The following is a 19,700-nucleotide window of genomic DNA, read 5'->3' as shown; positions in this document are numbered from 1 at the left end:
ATAATATTACCTAAGTAAACAGGAAGTGCATTGTAAGCAAATTCCAAAACTCTAGAATTGACGGAAACATCTCGCTGCCTGGACAGTCACCCAAAGTTCTTCTGTATCATTGGGGCATCCATCTTCAGCCTACAGGCCCATAGTATCCAGCAGACCTTTTCATGAAGCAGGAAATTTCAAAGACAGTTCTGCCTATAATGGTAATTTGTCAGTCACTTTCTCATGTGTCCTGCAGAATATCTGGCAGACTCTTTCATGAAGCAGGAACCCTGAAAGACTGTTTCACCTTCTTTAGGTAACTTCAGCAGTCATTTCTCTGTGGGTCCTGCATATCCAGTTTATACAGCATAATATCAAGCAGTCCAAGCAATAGCAGTTTCTTGCCCAAATGGCTAACAAACTTCATGAGGAGCCTTTTCAATGCCCATCTTCCTCTTGAAGTAGCTTGGTGCTGCCAGGAACAGATGTGTCTCATGTCATAAAAAGTTCTAAGTTTTAAACATTTTAAATGCCATATTCTGTAGTCTATAAAAGGTTTGAAGAATGCCTATCCATCTGAAATACATCTATGTACATCTAGAAAATCTAACTAACACAACTACGAGCTTGACTATTATAGATGACTCTTTATTAACCTATATTTCTTAATTATACATTACATTTTTAAATGAGCTGTAAAACACAATACCTTAATCAAGAGCAGGAATATATGTGTGTGTGTGTGTGTATATGTGTGTATGTGTATGTATATATATATATATGTGTGTATATATTTATATATAAAAAATTGACCTTAAATTTGTATCAATAAACCAAGATCCATACCAATGCAAATTTCTATAGCATATCCCCCTTTAAATGTAAACAAACATTTATAAACAATCTTTTAGGGAATTTGGGCATAGTTCTCTCCAAATTGCTTCCTGCTTTTTGTTGGGTAAAGTAATTTTGGGGGGATGTTCATGGTAACCTTTTGGGGGATCTTGGTCCATCAAACCACATTAGTCTAGAATTAATCCACAGGTTCTCATCTTCTATGGAAACAAAAGCAGAACCTCTTTTCCAAAGCAACATATCCTTAGATCCAAATTTTGAAGACAAGATACCTTTAAAGTATATATGTTGGTTATTTAGCTCCTTCATAGTCAAAAAATTGAAAGAAAAACAGTAATATACATAATCAAGGCTAATCTATGGCTGTCTGTACTCTTTAAAGACTTTACCTTTTTTAAAACCATTTATTTCTTTTTATAACTGTCTATATTCTTTTTCTTTTCTCTCCCAAGTCTATGTACATTTATCCAACAATTTAGAGGTCTTTTTTTATCTGAATCTGTCTTTATTGTATATGTATCTATAATTATCTTCTGTCCATGAACTCTTCTTAAAATGCTAAGCACTTCTTAAAAACCTAAACTGCAGCATTGCTAGAGTAAACATGGCCCTGCCTGCTTGCTCCACCCAGTCAAACATGGCAGAAGTCCATTCACTGCCTCTGAGACTGATGTGGGAGAGTCTTCTGTTTGTGATGATTTCATTCGTTAGTAAAGAAACTGCCTTGGCCAGCCCTTAGGTGGGTGGAGTAGACAGAACAGGAAGAAGGAAGTGAGGTAGATGGCTCAGTCAGATGCCACGCCTCTCCTCTCTGAGACAGATGCGATGAAGCTCTGGCCCAAGATGGACGTATGCTAGAACCTTCCCGGTAAGGCACCACATCGTGGTGCTACACAGATTATTAGATATGGGTTAATCAAGATGTGAGTAAGAGGCTAGAACTAATGGGCCAGGCAGTGTTTAAATGAATACAGTTTGTGTGTTGTTATTTCAGGGCATAAGCTAGTCAGGCAGCCGGGAGCTGGGCGGGAATGCAGCCCGCAGCTCCTCACTACATGAGACTGCCAGGTGGAAGCCTCCTCACCACCTCGACTCTGATAACCAGTTGGCCCATGCTGCCACTAAGTAACTTGCAGCACACTGCCCAGAAACCCCATTTAAATGTTCCAACTCCTGAAGGAGCCAAAGTTTGAGCTGGCAGCACAGCCCAGAAAACTGCCGTTTCAAAACCACATGGCTTTTTTTCTGCTACCACCGAATCAGGAAAACCTCTCTTAAAGGAGCTGTGGCATGCCACCAGGAAACAGCAAGAAGCTGTTTTAAACTCTGGGCTTTTTTGTGTCTAGAATTCCTTTTCAAACTCTCTCAGGTTTTATGTGGATTTAGCAAGCACCAATAAAAGCAACACATATATACAGAAGGACTTTCTACATCAAACATAAACAACAAAGAGGACCCTAAAAGAGACATACATGGATCTAATCTACATGGGAAGTAGAAAAAGACAAGATCTCCTGAGTAAATTGGGAACATGGGGATGATGGGAGAATGGGGAGGAAAGGAGGGGTAAAGAAAAATATATAGCTCAATAAAATCAATAATAAATAAAGACTCCCTTCTCAGGCACCTCTAGGCTGTGTCAAGTTGACAGGTGAAGCTAACTAGGCAGAAAGTATCTCATGAAATTGTACTCCAGGGCTACCCCAGTCATTCTAGAAGAAACTCATTTCCATGACTGGCGAGATGGTAGCTGTTAGTAGAAGTCTTCAGCTCCCAGGTGGGCTTCCCCATGGCTGCCTGAGCAATCTCATGTCACAGCTGCTGGCCCTCCAGGGAGGAAGTCAGGCAGAGACTATCGTTTTTCTGAGCTAGGTTTGGAAGTCCTTAGCATCACTTCTGCTATACTCTATTCCTAGACACAGAGCACCCAGCCAAAGTAGGAACGGATTCTGACAACTAAAGAGAAAGCCAGGCAAAAGTGAGCGATACACCAATGAAGAATCCCAGCAAAATAGCAGAAGCTATTTGAAAACGGGAAATGAGAGATTTGCAAAGCAGACCTAAAATGAAAATTCACAGGACAGATATAAAGCAGAAAAGAGATGGCAGAGGCAGGGGTCAGTGAACAAAGACAGATGACGCCTATCAGGAAAAAGGGTTAGAAGGAGTGAATAGCACCCCAGTGATGGTTACAGTAGGACCAAGATGTCCAAAACACATGCAGAATAAAAAAGGGGGAACCCCACGTGACAGCCAAAATGCACCATCTTAAAAACAACAGGCAAGTCAGTGACTAGCCAGTTACTACAGCCAAACATATGTCACCATGTCACTTCTCAACATCGATGCAGGGGAAACTGGAGCATCTGCCACACAAACAACCATCATTGCTCATAGCAGCCTCATTCACAACAGTCCAGTAACATCCAATGGGGGGTGGAGAAACAGTCTGTGACATGTTCACACAATCAAACAAACAAACAAACAACAAATCAGCTCAGGTGTAGAGGGCAGACTGGCAAGGGACTCTCCAGAGGTCCCTTCAGGAGGAAAAGGTATGTTTGCTTCTTGGTGTGTGGTCTCACGATGCTATACAGCTTCCAGAGCTCAGACTCTTACATGGACGAAGTTTATTGTATCTAAGTTATTCCTCAGCAAAACTGATTTTAAAAACAAAGAATTAACCAGAGAGGGAAGGACATACCTCAACACACAATGGGACCATGATATTAATGACAGATGACATCGCATAAAAAAGAGGCTCAGAGTGGCAGCAGCAGCACAGGGAATAGGCGGTCCCCCTGATGCTGTTCCTCCTGACGGTGGGAAGACAATGGTGTAACCTCACCATGGCTCAGAAGTCCCCTAGCAAGTCACAGAAGCAGGTATGCTCATCCTGTGAACTTCGTGGAAATGGGTAAGAAAAGCTGCCTGGCTCTGTAGTCACTTCTTCGCCAAGCTGACACGGCTCCTAGAGACCAGCAGGAAAAGGCCAACTAGTAGCTTCCCCTGGGGAGGGAATGAGAAGAGGGAAGCATGTGCCCCGCATTCCAGCTTCCATAGCACTGCCAAGGGACTTGACTCTGCTGGCTCAGACTCCAAGCACAGAGGACCAATCGGCACACCTTGGCCTGAGGGCTGCCAGGAACAGATCTCAGCAGCTGCTCCTGCACTAGAACCTATGGCACCTTGAATAAAAGCTTACACACCCCTCAGGGCTGGAGAAAGTGTCCAGCGATTCCCCTGGGAGGAAAGAGGAAAGTGGAGCAAGTGTCTGTGTCTAATACTCTGGCATTCAGGGAAACTGCCTGGGGCACTAATGTCCAGCTCACTAGACTGTGGTGCAGATAAAGTTTATCCTTTGAGTTTAACTCTCTCCTTTTCTGAAAGGAGAGGTAGAGGACCGAGTTGCGGCCTTCCTTCCTTTTTAAGTGCAAATGTTACCAGCTATGAATATCTAATACACAATGACTTCCATGGTTTACACTGATCAGAAATATGCAATGAAGAAAATTTAGGGAGACTCCACTTTCACTTAATTGAGGTCCTCTAGAGTTATATGCTTCATCTTCCTTTACTGTCTGTAGGAGCTGTAGTAGTGACTCCTTCATTCCTAATATTGGTAATTTATCTCTGTTGTCCTTTATTATATTAATTTAAAAAACAAATATTTCCTTATTAATAGTCTATTTCATATTTCACTTATTTTTTCTAATTTATTTCCCCTACATACTGAGACTGATTTTTGTTTCAAAGGCTAAAATAGTATCTGCTCAAGTCTTTTTAATGTACACATTTACAGACCTTAAAACACTATGTTTGCTTCATATCACAATATTTAGTGTGACATTTTTTTCTACCAAGATAAAAATATTTTTAATTTTTCCAATTTTCTTTGGCCCTTCTGTTATTCAGAGCTAACTTGTTTAGTAGCAAAATTTTGGAGATGGTCTAGATACCTCATTGTTGGTTCCTAACCCAATTCCATTACTATCGAGACTATATTCTGCAAGATGCCAGGTTTTAAAATTTTTATTGAATTGAGAACATTCCTTTCAGCAAATGGTACTAGAACTGAATATGCATATGGGAAAAATAAAAGCCCACCCCACTACCATGCATACAATTAATTCAAGGAAAATCACAAAGCTAAATATAGTTCCTAAAAGTAAACAGAAGAACAAAGTCTTACAGCCTAGGGGTAAGCAGATATTTCCTAAGATACAGGAACTCTTACTAAGGAAAAAACAAAACAAAAAACCTGGGGGAAAGGTCTTTACAAATTAAAATACTCTGACTATCAAGACAGAACATTAAGGAAATTGAAAACTAAACGACAAACTGGAAGGAATAATTATAAAAATGTAAGTAGAGAGAGTTTATATACAGCATTAATAAAATATTAAATATTACAAGCTGAGGGACACACTACATAAGTTCATGAAAAGGTGCTCAAGATAGAAGTCGTCAGAGGAACGCAGATTAACCATAATGAGATGCCATCTCACTCCAACCAGAGCAAGTAAAATGGAAACACTGACAACAGCAGCTATAGGCAAGGCTGCTGCGTTGGTCTTCCCATTTATTGATGGTGACGGTGACAATATAACATGTAAACCACTCAGGAAGACAGCGAGTATTTCTTATAAAGTTAAGTACAGGTGCCTTGTTAGAAGTGGACAGAGTATCAGACTCAAAGTTAAACACATACCTCCCCTATGACTAATCTATCCTATTCATACTAGCTAAAGACATAACAACATCAACTATAAAAATATTTATAAGGTATATAGCTCTACTTGTAATATCCCCAAACTAGAAGCAACTCCCATCCCCATCAGCAGGGGAATCAACACACAGTCACATCATCGCATGGAGGAAGACATTCTGCAGGGCGAGCGTCACCAGACACCAACTCTGCTGTCACTGTGCTGTTTACACAAAGCTTAGAAGGGGAGAAAACTGGTCTGTGATGATGGAGGACCAGGCAAATCGCTTATGCAATAGAGATTTAGATGAACTGCTGAGGCACCCAGAAGCTTTCTGAGGTGGCAGAAAGTTCCCACATCCTGTCTAGGATACTACACTGATCCACACACTTCTGAGAACTCATCCAGTCAAAATACACTCGACATACACACCTCTCACTACGTATACATTCATCTCAAAGGAAAAAGATGAAAACAACTTAAGAAAATTTCAACACTCAAGAGAAAAACCGTAATTTTTAAAACAGGGTTTATGAAATGCAGTTTTAGAAGTAAGAACCCAAGTGCCACCAAACTTAGCACAGATACTGCTCTGGGCTAAAGGTTTCTCTGAAACGCAAAGGACTTCACAAGGCCTCTGCCTCCATCACTCGGCTTGGCTTCCTAATGCCACCGCGCCCTTCAAACAAAGCGACAGTGATACAGAGATAAATAAACAGGAAATGACAGAGTTCAGGGCTCGGTAAAGGGAAGACATCTTACCTGTCGGGAGGGGGATGTAGATCCTCTTCTCTAGTCTCCTTCGCAAAGCTTCATCGATGTCCCACGGGAAGTTAGTGGCCGCCAAAACCATCACCATTTTGGACGGATCATCGTTTTCTAAGGCTCCTCCAACTCCTGGGCACAGGGAACAGGGAACAGGGAACAGGCTGTCAGTGCTGTGACGGACACTTCGATCCTTTCCCTCAGTCAGCCTCTCTAAGTGTCAGCCACAGCTCTTGATGGACCTCAGTGAAGCAACTTCACCATCTCTGGAACCTTGATGGAGTGGCAAACCCAGACAGCAAACAAACAAAGGAACCAAACAAAGGAGCTAGAGAATTTGACAACCGAGGGCAGGGATCTTCCCATCTGTAAGGACAGAGCGCATATGGCTTCTGAAATTCAGAATGCAGTCCTCTTAGTCTGTTGATGCTCCCACTGTAATCTGCCTCTCATATTTTCTTTCTCTTAGTTTTGGGTTTAACTTTCTGAAGGAAGTGAGACAAGCTGACACACTATAGTGTTTTGCTTCTTCACAATGAAAATGATAGGATTAAAAAGATTAAAAACGGTAACTGGGCGTGATGGTGCAAACTTTTAATCCTAGCACTTGGTGGGCAGGGGCAGGTGAATCACCATGAGTTAAGGCTAGCCTGGTCTATGTAATGAGCTCAAGAACAGCAGGAATTACAAAATAAAGAGACCCTGTCTCAAAAAAAGCAAAACAACAACAAAACCTTTGAGAGTGTGCAACTGGCTCTGGGCAATACGCCGTGAAATATCATTGATGCTTGAGCTCACAAACATGATTGGCTATCAAAGTAGCATAATTTGAGCAACTCAGTTCAACATACGTAATAAACAAATCATTACTAAATGCCTTTTTAAATCATTCTTAGGAGGAATAAAGCTGCCCAACTAACAAGCAGTCATGATACTGTTCAATGAACTCCTGCTGGCTGAATATGTATTCAGTGGTGCCCTGGCCCCAATTTTAAACACCTAATGTTGTGTGTTGTGCTTTCCTCCCAAGTAAAACATATTCCTTCCTTTCATATATAAGCGAGAGTTGAAATGGTGCACTGACTGAGGGGCAGGTCTCCTAGCACGCAGTGCCATTATTGGTCTCTCAGTGCCTAGCATTGTGTACCATGTGAACCCATCCTAAGTGTAGTGTTTTGAATGAAAATGGCCCCCATAGGCTCCTATGTTTGAATGCCTGGGCCTCAGTTAGTGGAACTTTTTGGGAAGGATTAGGAGGTGTGGCCTTGCTAGAGAAGGTGTGTCACTGGGGGTGGACTTTGAGGTTTCCAAAGCCCACCCCAGGCAATCTCAGCCACTCCCTGGTGTAGGAGTTCCTTCTGTTTGTGTGTTGCTTTCATTGGCTAATGAATAAAGAAACTGCTTTGGCCTAGTTGATAGGGTGGAACTTAGGTAGGTGGAGAAAAGAGAACTGAATGCTGGGAGGAAGAAATGCAGAGTCAGAGAAGCCATGGATCCTCCTCTGCCTCAGACGAACACCAGTTAGAATCTTGCCGGTAAGCCACAGCCATGTGGCGACACACAGATTAATGGAGACAAGTTAAACTAATATGTAAGAGTTAGCCAATAAGAAGTTAGAGCTAATGGCCAAGCAGTGTTTTAATTAATACAGTTTCTGTGTGGTTATTTTGGGTGTAAGCTAGCCGGGTGGCTGGGATAAACAAGTGGCCCTCTCTCTACAACAATTCCCTCCCTCCTCCCTCCCTCTCCCCCCACCCTCTCTGTTTCCCCAGCACTATGCCTGTCAGGTTCCCCACCATGATGATACTGACTAGCCCTGTGGCACTGTAAGCAAGCCCACAGTCAGATGTTTTCTTCTGTAAGTTGCCTTGGTAGTGGTGTCTCTTGGCAGCAACAGAAGAGTGACTAAGCCACTGAGTCCACAGCTGGTAGATGATAAGAAGCAATACTTGCTGGATATTTTAGACACATTTTTATCTTCTCTTGTGGATTGCTTAAATTGCCTGTTGTCTGCCACACAAATACCAGACTGAGCTGTTTCTAAAGAAGTGCTAGGCCCCTCCTAACTCTTCTTCATGGCTCCCCAAATGCTTTTCCTCTTTGTCTGGGCAATTCTAGCCATGTGTCAAAGCCTCTCTGCCTCCAGCTTTGCAGCCTTCCCACCCTGACCACTGTGACTCCCACACCCAGAGCTTCCTTCTGCTGCAGAGGGACCACTGTGTGACTTCTCGTCAGCGCTCTGCCTCTGGTGTAGCAGCTGATCTCAAAGGTTTTGGTCTCAAGACCTTTGATGCTCTTAGAAATCCCTGGAACTCTAAAGAGCCATCATTGTGTGGAGTATGTCTATCCATATTTTTCATCAGAAATCAAAACACAGAAAGACCAGGGTATTGGCTCAGTGGGGCTCATTTATCAGACACAAGGCTCCAAGTTCTGGTCTCAGCACCATAAGTAGATATATCGGTAGACAGAATGTTCAAAGTATTAACTCATTGTAAACATAAGACTCCATGACTCATCAAATTAAGATAAATGGTATGTTTAATGAAAAATAAGCATAGTTTTCAAAACCTCCCAAGTGTTAGTTAGAAGACTTTTGTTTTGGTTTCTTTTGTTTTTTCCAGACAGGGTTTCTCTGTGTAGCCCTGGCTGTCCTAGAATCCGCTTTACAGACCAGACTGGCAAACTCAGAGATCTACCTGCCTCTGCCTCCTGAGTACTGGTATTAAAGGCATGGGCCACTACTGCCTGGCCTAGAAGACTTATAAGTAAATGAGTAGTAAGAGAATATCTGCATTCTCCCAGGGTTTGTGAGCCCTTCTACATACTTGTGAGAAAATTAAAGCAAAACCAGTAAATATGCCTTGTTATTACTGAAACTGTGTGGCCCTTGTAGAGCCCTCCAGTGGTCTAAAGGCCCAGGGACTCCCAGTCACACCTTCAGAGCCTTGGCTCTACCAGCAAACTCCTTGGTGGCCAGAGTAGTCCTTTGCTCCATAGCCTGGAACCTAGACTGGTGCACAGTTAATGAGTCCTTAAGAAGCACGAACAAGTGGGTGAAAAGCAAGTAATTAAAAATAAACCCCAGCTGCCTCCTGATGGCTCACTGAGTCCTGCCATGGCTGAAAGGGAGTAATGGTGGGGACAGTCTTTAATGTCAGTTACCGTCCATCTGGACGAGGAGCTCAGACTTGACTCTGCGACTTGCTTCATGCTCGTCAGACGTGCCTCTTCGACTGCAGATAGAATCTATTTCATCAATGAAGATCGTGGTGGGGGCGTAGAACCTAGCCTTGGTGGAAACATTTTAAAGTCATCGTTCAGCGAGCTCATAAATCACTCGGTATTTTTAAGAAACGGTTGTATTCTAAGACAGTGGCAAATGAAAGCAACAATTTTTGTCCATCAAATTGCTCCCATAATCTTATTGCTGACAATCATTTCAGGAAAAAGCAGTCCAAAGATAAAACTCACATAGCTGGTGATGCTGGGTGAAAGATACATAGATAGTTATTGCTTTTTTTCTATTTTTTATTTATTATTATTTTGAGACAGATTTCACTATGTAGCCCTGACTGACCTGGAACTAGCAATATAGACCAGACTGGCCTCAAACTCAAGTGATCCACCTGTCTGCCTCCCAAGGCATACATTAGCACACCTGGCAATTCTTTCTAATTTTATGATTAGAAATTTTCACTGGGAGGGGCTTTATTGGAAGCAATTTTAAATAAATCAGTATCTAATGTCAGATCCGCCTCTAGCTGGGTTTCTTCCAGTCCTCTACCCCATCAGTGCACTAGACATCCAAACTGCCAATCACCTTCCCTGGACAGGGTACTAAAGGGCCTGTTTTCATCTCATTGAGAAAGATATGTTGCAGACACACCAAGGATCCCAGCCAGTACAATACCCACAGTGCTATTTCAGATCACAAGGTGCAAAGACCTAGATATGAGGAATCATAGGCCCAGACGGACAAACAGCATTTGGAAATCAAAATACGGTACATTTACCATTTCAAACAACAGACGGACCAACTTCTCTGATTCGCCTCTGTATTTAGATGTCAGTGTAGAGGAGGAGACGTTGAAAAAGGTTGTCCCACATTCTGTGGCAACTGCTTTGGCTAGCATAGTCTTCCCAGTCCCTGGAGGTCCAACCATCAGCACACCCTGAAAATCCAAAGACGAAGTAAGCAACACACTAGATTTAAATGTTTCCCATAAACTAGCATCAACTGTCAATGCGGCTGTACACATGGATACCCCTAAAATATAAACTCAGTTGTCATGGTGAGATCAGTGCACTTAGCAAGAGGAACAAGAAAATGATGAAAATGACTTCTCCATGTGTTTCAGGTTAGCAGTGGCCAGAGATGAGCTCATAAGAGACAAGCTGAGCAGCTACGGTGGCTCACGCCCATAATCCTGGCACATGGGCAGTGGCATGGAGTGTGCACAGTTGGAGACTAGCTTGAACTACACAGAAGACACTGTCTGCTAAAACAAAAGGTAAGGAGCAAGGGGGAAAAAGAAGGTAGAAAGGGGAGGAGAAAACGAAAGCCTTGGCAGCCAAGAGCCTTCTCATACATTCTTGAACCCAACGGAAGCCATTCCTGTAATTCTGTGGAGCACTTAGAGTGACCTTCTGGGTTGGGGAGATGGCTCAGTGGTGAAGAGAATGTGGTACTCTTGCAGAGGACCTGAACTCAGTTCCCAGTATCCACAGAGGGCATCTCACAACCCCTTCATCTCCAGCTCCAGGGGATCCAGCGCCCTCTTCTAACCACTAGAAGCACCTGCACTCACATGCACATACCTGCACACAGACACAGAGAGAGAGAGAGAGAGAGAGAGAGAGAGAGAGAGAGAGAGAGAGAGAGAGAGAGACAGAGACACACAATTTGCTTAACTTTTTATTTACAGAAAGAGACATCCAAAAGTTCTTAAAATTAACCTCTAGCTCAGCACCTGAAACACATGACTTTGAAGATGGCAGTGTGGCAGCTCTAAGCCCATCTCTCTTGCTGTGTGGCTGCAGCGCATCTCAACTACAAATTTACACCCAGGAGTGGAGGGGAATGTGAGCTGTCCAATGCACACTGATCCACAGCAGGGCTGCCCTTCGGTATGCAAGCATCACCACTTCAAGTCTGTCAGACAACTCACCTTCCATGGCCTTCTAATCCCCTTGAAAAAGTCAGGCATCCACATAGGAAGGACAACAGCTTCCCGGAGCAATTTCTTAGCTTCCTCCAGATCTGCTATATCATCCCTTTGAGAGAACAGAGCAGTTGCATGATTCCTCAAGGGACACCTCTGATTTATGGTCAAAGCTAATTACTTCAAATTTATTTACTTACAAAATTATTCTCATATTAAAACTGTATTCTAATACTTACTATTAAAAAAATGACCAGTGAAAGCAAACTGGGTTATTAATTTGAACACGCTATGCGGTTACCAAACTTTGTCAGCACGTCAACAGTAAATTAACATGTAAAGTTTCCTTTGTTAGATTCTGACAGAGCTGTTATTACAGACAAAGGCATTATCGGGAAATGGGGGCACAGTGAGACAATTCATAGTAACCCGCCCTTATGATTTCTTTTCTTCTCTACTGTAATTCAAGACTCTCACCAGTGAATGCTAGGGTTCCTAGACACAATGTCCCTCTCCAGGGCTTCCACCAGGTCCTTATCGTATCCAGCGCCATCAAATTTGGGGATTTCACCATCGCTTGCCGTATCCTGCGTGTTTTTCCTCCCCTGGAGGTATGAATAAAAAAGGTATGGTTAGCAACAAAACAACCATAATTGATATCATTAAGTGGTCAACATAGAATTGTCTGTGGATACGTGTATATGTGTGTATATGCACATGTGCACGTGTGTCCATGTGCTTATGTGTCTATATAAGCATAGAGCAGGAGGCAGGGATGAAATTCAGAACCTATACATGCTGGGCAAGCACCTTAGGACTGAACTGTATTCCCAGTCCACAGTAATCTCTTTTAAAATATTTTCTTATGAAGGGCGAGGTGGTGCACACTTATAATACCAGCACTGAGGAAACAGAGGCAGGCGGATCTCTGTGAGTTCAAGGCCAGCCTGGTCTACATAGTGAGTTCCAGCATAGCCATGGCTATTATACAGAGAAACTGTCTTATACATACATACATACATACATACATACATACATACATACATACATACAACATACATACATACATATCTTACTATTTAAAACCATATCTTCTGGTTGCTTAGATGCCATCCTACCCTGATTAATTCACCAGAAGCAGATCAACTGGTCAACCTATGTGACCACCCTCACATCTCCTTCTTGAGGGACGGCTGCAGGGAAGACCCCGCTAACCCTTACTGGATCGGGCGGTCCGGAGAAGCCTGCCTCTGACTCACTGGATACAAAGGATTTGCCCCTCTGCTAGAAAACAGATAACTGATTTTCAAGAAGAGAATTAATTAGTGAGCCTTGCTTTATGATATAATATCTCACACAGTATCTCATTGGATGTACCAGCCCCACACCACAGACTGCTTTTCCTTTTTGATGGATAAGGAAAATGGGCCTCAGAAAAGCAAAGTAGCTAAATGCTTCATGGCCTTAGACTTACTCGCCAGCAAATGTGGGGAAAGGAAACACAGCTCAAGCCTTCCCATCTCCCACAACAACGCCTTTCCACGACTCTCCCACCTCACAGTCGAGTGGGCTGCTTAACAGTTCAGTGCTGATCCCCCAGCAGCCAGGACAGAGGGTCCAGGCGAGATGGACCTGGGGCTTTTGCGCTTCCAGAGCTTTCCCTGGCCACTGTAGGTCGCCGCTCAGGACTCGACGGTCTCCTTCAGTACAGCTCTCTTGGCCCTGCCACACAATTACTCACCGCAGCACCCCACACTGTCACAACATCCGAACTCCCTCTCATCTCTCCTCCTCTTCCTCCTGCTCAGTACCTATCAGACACACTGCCCAGACAACCCACTGCAATCATAGTATTGAGACCTAAGGAAATGTTTGATCTATCCTAAATTTTTTTACTAATATTGTAGCTTTAAAAAGAAGTAAGAATTCCAGGTTAGAGCTCTACTGGGCTCTGCCAAGATCCATTCGGTGCTGAGGAGGTGAATGTGGAAATGTTCTTATTTCTCAGATTTCAACCACAAGAACAGTTTTAACGAGTAGAGCCATACCCCTTTCCGTCTGATCTAGAAATGAAAGGCGAAGGGTCATGGTGAGGGGACACAGAACATGATGGACTTCTCAGATTCCACTTCAGAGAGAGACAGAAAGGCACAGTCAGTACCAAAAGGGAACCAAATGGCTCCTTTGGCAGATGTTCTGGCCTTTGAGCCACTAGGTAAACAGCCAAACAGTGTTCTGGTGACCTGATCACAAAGATTTACTTACTTGGACAGTCTAACAGCAAGGCTAGGATGAATGCTTAGTAATATCCCTGCAGTTCAAATAGCATGTGTTAAAACTGACTCTGAAAATGAGCAAACTTCTGGCATACCGACACAACAAACAACCTCAACGAATTTCAAACAAGCTCTGTCTCAGATCACATTTTACGACACAGCTAGGCCACAGCTACAAGCCACATTCAAGCCAATCCCCAGGAACTCTGTGATCATTTCAGAGTATTCTAGAAACAAATCAGCAACAGGCATCAACAGAAACCAACCTATCTGGCTCCAACCAAGCCTTCACAAGCCTTTGTATTTGAGACTTGCCAAATTAAAATTAATTTTAAATTTTACTTTCACATGAGTGTCCACGTGACAGGGAGACTTCACACACACACACACACACACACACATACACACACACACATACACACACACACATACACACACACACACACACACCAAGAGCAAGGGAATGCCCATCACTGTCTCAAAGAAACAGTAATCGCAGAATCCTAAGAAAGGAGCTCTGAGCAGTGTGGCTTCAGGGCAGGGATGAAGATGCACTGTTGCCCTCACTGAGCCTCTAGTCCAGGGGAGGGGGGACAAGTCATCAATGTGACTGAATGAAGAGGCTGGAGAAATGGTCAGAAGTGAGTTTGGTTTTTATATATTAAAAAAATAATAATAAAATATAATAAAGCATGGGATAGCTAATATGACCCACATTTTAGATGACCCTACCTGCTACTGTGGGGAAGAACGCTGGGGTAGAGGAAAGGAACCATGGAGGTAAATGCCTTCCACTACAGAGGAGGAAGCATGGGTGTGAGACACAGAAGTACCTGCCCGACACATCCCCACAGAGATCGACTGCCCAGGGAAGACCACAGAGATCAACTCTCCCAGTGAGGACCACAGATATCGACTCCCCCAGAAAGGATCACAGATATCGATTCCCCCAGAAAGGATCACAGAGATCGACTCTCCCAGAAAGGATCACAGAGATCGACTGCCCCAGGGAGGATCACAGAGATCGACTCCCCCAGAAAGGATCACAGAGATCGACTCCTCCAGGGAGGACCACAGATATCGACTGCCCCAGGGAGGACAGCAGAGATCAGCTCCCCCAGGGAGGACCGAATCAAGTCAAGACGCTGAAGTGAGAGAAAGGGAAACCTAGTGAAGCCACAATGCAATCATCTGGAAAAGTAGACAACACTGTCCGCATAACAAACATGAATTAGAATAGGGTAGGCAATAGGAACACCATGTGCCTGAGTAGGAGCAGCCGATCAACTGCACTACTTTAATGAAATGGACGCTGTTCAAGGAGTAAGATTATCACTTGGGATGTTGTGACTTATACGGAATACTAGGCTGGATTGTCACAGGGTGAGTTCTGAACTCTCTCCTTAGACTTGCGCACTCATTACTAAGGTCAGAATTAACAAGACTGTGACAGTGGAGGCTGGCATACGAATTTTATTCAATAAGCAAAATGGCTTCTTTTTACTGATTTCTAAATTATTCATATCAAGACAACTTCCTTGAAGATTTTTTCTGAGTAATGCCTAGTCATTCCATCTGAAGAAAATGAGGCTCTAGGTGATGAATCAAGTATTTATAGCTCGCAGTCAATGACGGATGCTGCTTGTCCTCAAACGCAAACAGTGCTTGCATTTGCCTTTGCAGCGCCTCCCGCTGTGGGACTAAGTGACTGAGATCACGGTCTGTGTTGTGCGTTTTACAGAAACACTGCTGAAGGAGCTATACCGAGGAACGAAGACCAGATGATAAATGCCTCACACGTCATGCCGTATGGAGGATCCAGGAAACGCGTGCCACGTCATCTGAGGAGATGCTACTGGAGCAATACCACCCACCAGCTGTTCTGCAGGCGAGAAGCCAGGACCAGCATGAAGCCATGGGGGAGGTGGATTTCAGACCAGCACAGGAGTGTCTAACAATGGGTCCTGTTAGACAAAGACACGGACATTTTTGTCAGGCAGTGAATGACATACAGTCAGAAGGACATCTTAGTTGAGCTGTAGATGGCCTGTGGTTTGTTCTGTAACGTTGTGGTTGCTCCCATGTCCAGTTTACCCTGCTCGACTGCCTGGCTCCAAGGGCAAAAAACAGATGCAGAATTTCTTGAATATTTCATTATTCCTTTCCTTCTTTCCTTTTTTCCTTTCTTCCTTCCCTCTCTCTCCCTCCCTTTCTTTTGGTACTGAAGGTCAAATCCATGGCCTTATAAATGCTGGGCAAGCACTCTTAACACAGAACTACAGTCTCAGTCTTGATATAGCAAATATATACATACATACATACATACATAATACATACATACATACATACATACATACATACATACATATTGGGGGTTTTCAAGACAGTGTTCCTCTGTGTAGTTTTGGAGCTTGTCCCGGCACTCACTCTGTAGACCAGATTGGCCTCGAACTCACAGCGATATGCCTGCCTCTGCCTCCAAAGGCTGGGATTAAGGGTATGTGCCACTATTGCCCAGCCAATTATATATTTTTATTTTTAAATTATAAATTTTTATTTTTAAATGTGGTGTGCAGGTGCATGGATGCTTGAGAAAGCCAGAGGCATCAGATCCTCTTCAAGTTGAAGTTCCCAAACCCGAGTCCTTTAGGAGAGCAATATGTGCTCTTAGCCACTGAGTCATCTCTCAGCCCTGTATCTCTTCTGTAAAATACGAATGTTGTATAATCTTTGTCATGCCGTTTCTAGCCTACCACTGTCGTGTTAGCTTAAAAGCTACCCTCTGCTCGCTGTGCCAGTGTCCTGGGAACTTAGCACGGATCAGCATATCATTCTGAAAGAAGTACGAAGTAGTCTTTCTTCCGTCTCCCAGATGAGAAAGCTGAAAACAAAATCGATAGCCTGTCTGCATGTGAACAGCAGCCTGGGCACTCCAGCTGCAGGCCAATGCTTGTGGTCACTTTGTTCACAGGGCATGCTGCTGTGCATGGATGCTGCCTCCAGCCCGCAGCAGAAGCAAACACAGGAAATGTTAGACAAGTCCTCCAAACTACAGCCCACCTAGCCCTACTGTTCTACAAAGTAAAGCAGGCAGATAAATGCAAAATAACATTTACTGATTTGGGCGTAGTGCCCTGCACTGTGCTATCAAGACACTAAGATCATAACAATAAATCCATAGCAAGCTGTAGGCTTACCAATATGCATGTCCTTTGCATGATATTCATAAGCATGTTTAGTGTGCCAGGCTCGATTCTAGGCACAAAGAATACAGAACACAAACATAGTCAAGTATTTAGGGTTAGAACATTCACAGTAGATGGGCAAGGGTTGTGTTCACAAGTTCCAAGAACAGGGGCAGACAGAAGCATCGCATGCAGTGGGCTGAGGGCACAGTCACAGAGGTCCTAACAGGCCGCCCGGGGCTTGTATGTGCTGGGAGAAGAACACTGGCTGCTAATCTAAAGGGGGAAGGCAGTGGAAGGTTTTTAAGCAGAGAACATAATGTGAGCTGTGTCCTGGACTGCTGAGGACCAACAGACTAGGAACAGTAGCTTCCCTGGGTTCTGGCTTACACTCTCTGTAGTGTACAGAATGGGTAGCCTGAGTAGGGGTCTCTGACAAAAGAGAAAAAAAATAAACATGGTTACTAAGATTCCACATTCAAGCCGGGCGGTGGTGGCGCACGCCTTTAATCCCAGCACACGGGAGGCAGGGGCAGGCGGATCTCTGAGTTCGAGGCCAGCCTGGTCTACAAGAGCTAGTTCCAGGACAGGCTCTAGAAACTACAGGGAAACCCTGTCTCGAAAAACCAAAAAAAAAAAAAAAAAAAAAAAAAAAAAAGATTCCACATTCAATTTCCCTATTTATAAAATACCACATTTAAACAAGAGCTCGCAAACCTCGGCAACTTGATGGCCTTGACACTGAGAAAAATTTAGCTCAATAAGAATACACAAATTCTAAAATCAAGAGGCTGAAGAACGGCCGCTGAGCAAGGCTGAAGTACAGAAAGGAACTCACCCTGAGGAAAACCCACTGATGAGATACATATTGTATCTTCCCATATTGTAAGAGCTCATCTCCCACAGACTAAGATGATAACAAATGGGTAAAGAAAACCACTGTGTATTTTTAAAAAGATAGCGCCAATTCCTACATATGTGCGATTCAGTCACAGTTATAGAGATAAAAATGTCGCAAGATTACAAAAATGAAAAACCCCACAACACTACATATTAGCTGATGTGAGACTGAAGAATGGGTGGATGGTTTAATGTCTGAAGGCCAGAATAAGACAGTTCTTAAAACACATCACTGACCAAATGTAGCCAGTACACATATGAACTGATTTAGTCTCCAAAGTTACAAAGTATTTATACAACACACCTTCAAGAGACCAGCAACGCTGAGAGCAGGCACCAATGGAGACCTGCAATTCCCATTCTGCCAATTACAGTGCAAACTGCTAACACCTGCTTGCAAAACTATTGGGGTGACCTCCCAATGTCTAACCTACACATATCCTATGAGCCCACCACTCCACCCCCAGTGTGCACTCACTAAAAATGAATGCACATACACAAAGAAGAAAAAGAAAATCTACCCAAACTGGCACTATTCAACAGTTCCAGACTAGATAACCCAAAAATCTACTTATAAGGAAATAGATTTAACTGTACACAATGGCATGTAACTATGAGAATAACTTACAGTTTCTGCAAAAGCATGGGGGGATTCCACAAACATACATTAATTAGAGGAAGAAAAGAATAAGGAAGGAAGGGAGGGAGGGAGGGAGGGAGGGAGGGAGGGAGGGAGGAAGGAAGGAAGGAAGGAAGGAAGGAAGGAAGGAAGGAAGGAAGGAAGGCTAAAAATAAAAATCCCATTCAAAAGAACAGGTGGCTACAAACAAGGAGCTACTAAATGGGCATCCTATGGCAGAATGCTGGTTCCTCTGAGAAATGGGGAGTGTCAGAGACTGAGAGAGGACCATGACATCTGACTTCCGAGGGGCCAGTGTTCCTTCCTGACCTGGGATGGACACACTCATGACGAGGAATCTACAAGGGTCACTACAGAAACTGCTCCTTTTTGGCTTATGATAGACAATTATTAAATTTTCAAGAACTTCATAAGTCAGTTGTGAAACACATTTAATACTAAAAATCAAACCTCTGCGTGCTGGAAATACATCTTTACATAAAGTAATATTCCACACAAGCCTGTCTCAAAAGATAAGGGGAAGAATGACAGAGACACCTGCTGTCAACCTCTGACCCCCATACATGCATGCATTGGTGTAAACGTGCATAGACACACACACATGCATATATGTGCATACATCATACACATACATGCATGCATACACATATGTCATTTCTGTTTTTTTTTACATTATAAAAACACAAAAAAGTGAAGATTCTTTCAATATTTGGAAATTATCCTTTATCAATGTCACACAAGTCATGGACAAATTAGTAAAATTCCACGATGCTTTATTTTTCACGGCTTTACTACTGTCTTACTAATGAAAACAATTATCAACCAGCATTCACGTCTACAGTGCATTCCTCCATCAGTGCAATCACAGAGGAGAGTGGGCCTGAATCGGCAGAAGCATTCTATGAAGTCTATAAGGAGCATTGGAGAATTGTTATTTCTAAATTATGAGCATGCCTTATGTTGACATTCAAATCTGCACATGTGCATGAATTATATGTGAACATATATTTTTTTCCGGAAAAGGGATTCTTGAGCACACATCAGTATCCCATGTGAGATTATCGTTCGTAATATAGCTCCATTATGATTTCTGCCCTCTCTGAAGTCACTGCTCATCTGTGCGGTCATCAGTCACAGGCATCAGCAAAATATCCCCGTCCTCTTTCCCACATCTCTCCATTCCTGCATCTCGGCTAACCGTGAGGGCAGCATTCGCCATGTAGAAT

At 43.3% G+C, this 19,700-nt stretch overlaps 1 protein-coding gene across 5 annotated transcripts in view; it reads right to left on the bottom strand.

Annotated features, from left to right (window-relative positions):
• Katnal1 (katanin catalytic subunit A1 like 1) overlaps positions 1-19,700 on the bottom strand; it is a 57,312-nt gene that overhangs the window by 12,484 nt on the left and 25,128 nt on the right. For all 5 annotated transcript variants that reach the window (XM_038345311.1, XM_038345310.1, XM_038345314.1 and 2 more), the window contains exons 5-9: positions 11,951-12,078; positions 11,480-11,585; positions 10,325-10,483; positions 9,474-9,600; positions 6,306-6,440 (exon numbers count right to left, since the gene is read on the bottom strand). In XM_038345311.1, the coding sequence (XP_038201239.1) occupies positions 6,306-6,440; positions 9,474-9,600; positions 10,325-10,483; positions 11,480-11,585; positions 11,951-12,078 (655 nt within the window). The remainder of the gene's footprint in view (positions 1-6,305; positions 6,441-9,473; positions 9,601-10,324; positions 10,484-11,479; positions 11,586-11,950; positions 12,079-19,700) is intronic.

The sequence above is a fragment of the Arvicola amphibius genome, chromosome 10 (assembly GCF_903992535.2).
Source record: "Arvicola amphibius chromosome 10, mArvAmp1.2, whole genome shotgun sequence".
Taxonomy (NCBI): Eukaryota; Metazoa; Chordata; class Mammalia; order Rodentia; family Cricetidae; genus Arvicola; species Arvicola amphibius.
Note: the sequence above shows the minus strand (reverse complement) of the source record. Positions and strands in the feature narration are given on the sequence as shown.